The sequence below is a fragment of the Musca domestica genome, unplaced genomic scaffold, assembly GCF_030504385.1.
Source record: "Musca domestica strain aabys unplaced genomic scaffold, Musca_domestica.polishedcontigs.V.1.1 25, whole genome shotgun sequence".
Lineage (NCBI taxonomy): Eukaryota > Metazoa > Arthropoda > Insecta > Diptera > Muscidae > Musca > Musca domestica.
The window spans coordinates 1,018,500-1,024,940 of NW_026712277.1; the positions used below are offsets into that span (position 1 = coordinate 1,018,500).

A 6,441-nucleotide genomic window follows, 5' to 3' on the forward strand; every position below is an offset into this window, starting at 1 on the left:
AAAAATCCTCCTTTCATTTAATTTTCAACTTTTATTCTCAAATCTAAATTTTAATAAAAAAAATCCGCAACCCCAAAGGAGCCCTAGAGTATTTTTTTATTAAAAAAATTCTCCAGGTCCCACTTTCTTTGATTTCCATTTATTTGAGACCAATTCCAAGTATCTAAATTTTTTAGTATTCCAAGATTGCCTTCCCTCTTCTGCCCCCTCCTCCCATTCGATTTCCAATCTCAGTTGTGTTTTCAATTATTGATTTAACCTTGATGGCTCATTACACAGAGCAAACCACATTCATATGGAACTTCATTAAAGAACATTTCCCTAAATTAATGCATAATGAATTATTGGAAATGACCAAGGAGTGGCAGAGAGGAAGGGAAGGGAGGGAGGGAGGTACAATTCATGTGAATTCCATTTAATTGATTTGTTCATTGGTTTGGGTTCTTTTGGTTGCCCAACGATCGACGCTTACTTTGGCCGCCACCGATGATGGCGGTATTGGAACTGTTAATTGTAGTGATTTTTGTTGTTGTTGTTATTGCTTTCGTCGATTTCTTCACATTCTCGACATTATTTATGGGTTCTCATTTTGTGACGACCCCCATTCCCCCTATACGGGACAGCCCGCCGCTTCTGTGGCCCCTACACCAAAACATTTGCATTCAAATTGTGACAGCCTGTACCGTTTTCAATGAGCAATAATTTAAATTCATTTAAATAATTTGTGATTTGTATTCATTTAAGATCCAAAGACGAAGACGAAGAAGTGGAGAAAAAAAATCGAACACAATAATTGCTTGGCTGGCAAGAATCGAAATATAAAAATTAAAAAAAAAAAAGGAAAAAATACTGGCACTGCAGCCACAATAATGAATATGATTGCTTTCGTTACACCCGATGATGATGATGATGTTATGCGGGGCCTCATGTACGGATCCGGGAAGCAGGAGGGGGAAGGGGGAGGAGAGAGAGGGAAGAAGTTGGAGAGGGGGGAGGGGAAGGCCCAACGTAACTAAACATTTGATTTTAATGGCCCATTTACGTTATTGGCAATCTGATGATGCCGATTACCGCTGCTGATGATGATGAGGCAGGCCAGCCTCTGCGGCTGGCATTCATTGAAAATTCAAAGAAAATAAGTTCAATGCAAAGCTATTTAACCTTTTTTCCACTTCTAATTAGTTTCTAATGATTTTATGCGGAGATATGAGTAACAACGATAAAGAAGAGATTTTATGGAAAAATAATTTTGAGATATACGCAGTTTTTGCAAAATCTCATTTATATATTTAAACCCACATACCTTTGGAAATATTTTCAAAAAATTGTGATTAAATCTTTTTTAAAACCCCAGAATAAATTAAAATTTTGAATATGTAATAACTCAGAATTTTTACACATTCAAAAATTACAATTAATCTAAAAAATCAATAAATTTCACATTTCGTCGATTGTTGCAGCTTCAAGAATCCTAGATAAATATTAAAAAAAAAAACTAGGAAAAATATTTAAAAAAAATCTGTTTAAAATATAAACAAAAATAATCACCGATTGTAATGCTGATATTTCCATTTTTTTTTTTTTTGGAAATCGTTAATTTTTAAATTAAATTAACCTGAATTTCCCCAATTTTTTTCTATAAATCCTAAATACCCTTTTTCTGAAATACATGCTCACAGTTTTCTAACCCCCCTTTTCCCACTCGAAAATATTTTCAAAAAAAAAAAAAAAAAAACAATGTGAATAGATGTTTTTAAATATCGTAGAATAAATTAACATTTTGAATGTGGAATAGGGCTGAATACAATTATTTAAGAAAATCAGGAATAAAGGATTCTAAATTTCATCAATCGGAGTTTCTTCTCGAATCTTAGATAAATATTTGGAAAAACCTAGGTAAAATAATTTTAAAAATTTTTTTGAAAATTTTTGAAAAAAAAAACGTATTTCGGCAATTTTTTGAATTAAATTTTTCTCAATATCCCTAAATTTGTTCAGCGATATGGCTAGTGAGGGTATACGTCATTTGATGCGGCCAAAACGTGCCTCATCGAAAATAACGATTTTGAACCCTAGGTCTCTTTGGACCAAATCCATTTCAGAACATTTGGAGTCGATCTAGCGATGTCCGTCCGTACGTCTGTCTGGCTGGCTGGTGTGCAAGAACGATACACGATGCGGTCCAAACTTGGTACATCGTAATATTTTTGTCAAACTTAGATCGAGTTTGGAGATGGACACTATCGGACCACTCCTTCTGGTACCAACCCCACAAAAGGTAGAAATTTTCAAAAAAAAAAAAAAAAAAAATTGAACAGAAAGAGAACCGATAATCCGATTTTACTCCACATTTTCAAATCCTAATATTTGCATCAGTGCTAGATCTGGCGCGGAAATGGGCAATATCGGTCCACCCCATCAAGTATATTCCCTACAAAGTGTCAAAATTTTTTTATAATTATAACTTTTATAAAATGTGATGTATAAGTCCGATTGTCTTCAAATTACACAAATCACAATATATTTTAATAACCCAAGGTCTGGTGTGGAGATGGAATATATCGGTCCACTCCTTCTGGTATCTCCGCCAAAAAGAGTGAAATATTTGAATATTCATGAAGCTCATAGAACACGAAGTAACCATCGGGTGCCATTCAAACTTGCCACATCTCAATATTTCTATCAACTTAATGTCTGTTGCAAAGATAGTAGAGGTCGGACCATTCCTTCTAGTAACTCCCCCACAAAGGGTCAAAGTTTTGAATAACCAAAAATAAAATAAAATGAAATAATAAAATAAAATCCGAAATAAGCATTCGGTTCTCTTTATATTTCACACATCCCATTATTTCTACTAACACAAGATCTGCTGTGAATATGGGATATATCGGTCCGCCACTTCTAGTATCTCCCCCACAAAGGGTCAACTTTTTGAAAATCCATGAAGCTCATAAAACACGAAATTATCATCCGATTTCAATCAGACTTGGTACTTTTCAATATTTCCGTTAAGGCAAGATCTGCTATAAATATAATAGAGATCGGAACATTTCTTCTTTGAAAAACCAAAACGCTGAAAGAATGCGGATTAAGGGTCTAACTCTCTTCAAATTTCATACAAAAAATCGAACATTGGCTGATCTTAAAAATCTTTTAAAATAATTGAAAACAAAATTATTCAACAATTGCGGCTCCGATAGTTCCATATTTTTTTTTTTTTTTTTTTTCTAGAAATCCTTGATTTTTTAAATTAAATTTTAAATTTAATTAATTAAATTAAATTTTAAATTTTAAATTTAATTAATTAAATTAAATTTTAAATTTAATTAATGAAATTAAGTTTTAAATTTATTTAATTAAATTAAATTTTAATTAATTAATTAAATTTTCCTTAATTGCCTTAATTTTTTTCTAGAAATCCTAATATTTTTTAAATTAAATTTTCCTCAATTTTTCCTTTTTCGAAATTCTTAAATTTTTAAAATTGCCTGAATATCTATTTTCGCAAATACTTGCTCAAATGTTCCCAACCACCGTAAGTTCATTTATCACTCACTTCCCTCGCTATACTCTCCGCTCTCTCTCTCTTTCTCTCACACACACTCCATAACTCTTAACAAAATCATGCAAAATGTAGCTCATTATGTCATTTAGCCTTACATCGTTTGCATTTAATGCAAAACATAAGCGTTAGAGGTACAACAACAAAGCCAGCAACAACAACAACAACGAAGACATGCTTTACGCTTGTACAGCTGCGCACAACACTCGTCGATGGACGGATGGATGGATGGACAGACAGACGGGACAGTGTTGTGTTTTATGTTTTCAGCATTTGTTGTATGGTTGTTGTTATTGTTGTTGTTTCTCCCCTCTTAACAACAACACAATCAAACATAATTTTCCAAGTGCCAAGTTATTCTATTCAATTGCCATGGCTGCAAATCGAGAGTGTGTGTGACTGGATGGCTGACTAACTGCCTGACAGACTTGGCTGATTCAGAGTCTTTCGTTTTTGGTTTCAACTTCTCGCCACATGGACACGTTGTATGTGGCACATGAGGCAGCAGCAGCTATTTTTTGGCTTTATTGCAATCTTGTTGCAATTTACATATTATTTTCGCCTATTAATGACTAGATAGCTGTTTTTGTTCTCCAAACGTTTTTCTTTCCTTCTTCGTTCGTTGTCTTGGCTAAGCTATTATTTTTGTGCGTAGATTTTTGGTTTTGTTGGTATGGAGTTGGAGGTTTTCTTGTTGTTGTTTCGAATTTAATAACTTAAGTGCGGAGTATTTTGATAGTTTATTTGTTAGTTATTTATTGTCTGCATGATTGAAGGTATTTTGTTAGCAACGAATGTAACGTGGTTATATGTGGAGGGAGACACACACACATGTATGATGTATGTATATAAATTTGAATATGATGATGGGTATTAATGAACAGCTGATTAATTGAAAATGATAAATTGCAGTTTTGGGAAAATCAGAAATGGAAAAAAAAATTGTTGGGATTTTTAATGGAGAGCTTTAGAAAAAATAAATTTTAAAATTGAAGTGTTCGTTTTTAAGTAAAAGCCAAATAATGGATTAAAAAAATAAAACAACAATTATTTATTATTATTATTATTATTATTATTATTATTATTATTATTATTATTATATAATTATTATTATTATTTTTTTATAATTATTATTATTATTATTATTATTATTATTATTATTATTATTATTATTATTATTATTATTATTATTATTATTATTATTATTATTATTATTATTATTATTATTATTTTTATTATTATATAATTATTATTATTATTTTTTTATAATTATTATTATTATTATTATTATTATTATTATTATTATTATTATTATTATTATTATTATTATTATTATTATTATTATTATTATTATTATTATTATTATTACTAATATTATTATTATTATTATTTTTATTATTATATAATTATTATTATTATTTTTTTATAATTATTATTATTATTATTATTATTATTAATATTATTATTATTATTTTTATTATTATATAATTATTATTATTTTTTATAATTATATTATTATTATTATTATTATTATTATTATTATTATTATTATTATTCTTATTATTATTATTATTATTATTATTATTATTATTATTATTATTATTATTATTATTATTATTATTATTATTATTGTTATTATTATTATTATTATTATTATTATTATTATTATTATTATTATTATTATTATTATTATTATTTGAGTTCATACATTCTCAGCGTTTGCTGGAATTTACGCACCGGGTCTTTGACCAAAGGTTGCGCTCTGTTGGGATGTAAAGCATCCATTATATTTTCTTATCCGATTGTCTCCCTTATTATTGATGTTGCCTTTATCAGCACAGCTTTCTGCATTTCGGTTAGGATCTTGCTATGTAAGTTTAACTTTTCTATAGATTTTGTAGTTTCCAGTGGTATAGTACCTAAAGAGCTTATTACTATTGGTAGAATTTCTATTTTCTGAAGTGTTAATGAGTTTTTCAGGTACTGTGATAATGGTTGGTATTTAGATTTCTTTGTGTTGATGGTTTCTACTATATTGTTGTCTAGTGGGACTGCGAAATCTATTATTTTTGCTGTGTGTGCTGTCTTGTCTATGATTATCATATCTGGTCTATTTGGTATGGTTATATCTGGTGGATTATTCACCAGTATTGATCTATCCCAGTATATGGTATAGTTGTCGGTTTCTAGTATGGGCTTCGGGTGGTATTTGTAGTAGTATGTAGTGCGTTCATTGATCTTTAATGATTTGATTATATTTATGTAGATTATTTTTCCAATATTGTTGTGTCTTGTTGTGTAGTGATTGTGCGTTAGTGTAGTGCAACTGTTGAGTAGATGTGCTATTGTTTCTGAGGCTGCCCCACATCTTCTACATTGGTCGTTTGGGATAGTGTTGTCGTGCATGATATATTTCCTGTAGTTCCTCGTTTGTATTACCCCGTCTTGTATTGCCATTATGAAGCCTTCTGTTTCGGCATATATATTACTGTACTTGAGCCAATTTGCTGTATTTTCGGAATCAACGTATGTTTTGTAGATATGGTTGGGGTATTTCCCGTGTTGTGGTTTTGATTTCAATTTTTGTAATAATGATTGAATACTGTCGGTAGGTCTTTCTGTGTAGTTTTTTAGGTTTAATGGTGTAAGGTTGTCGTCGGATCTTGCTATTGCGTTGTAAAGTGCCGATGTTGTTGCTTTCGTCGTGAAATAGTTCGTTAATGAATTTATTTGTTTATCATGTAAGTTTTGGATATTAAGAAGTCCTCTTCCACCCATCTTCCTTGGAATATATAATCTTTCCAAGCAAGATTTAGGGTGGTGTTGTTTATATCTGGTCAATGTTTTTCTAACAGTCCTATCTAGGTCAGTTAGGTCTG

General features: G+C 30.3%; 1 protein-coding gene across 1 annotated transcript in view; it reads right to left on the reverse strand.

Moving 5' to 3' along the window:
• Nucleotides 1–415: 415 nt before the first annotated feature.
• Nucleotides 416–6,441, reverse strand: part of LOC101899042 (uncharacterized) — a 14,210-nt gene continuing 8,184 nt past the window's right edge. Inside the window, exon 2 of the mRNA XM_059123483.1 lies at nt 416–504. Coding sequence (XP_058979466.1) covers nt 416–504 — 89 coding nt within the window. The remainder of the gene's footprint in view (nt 505–6,441) is intronic.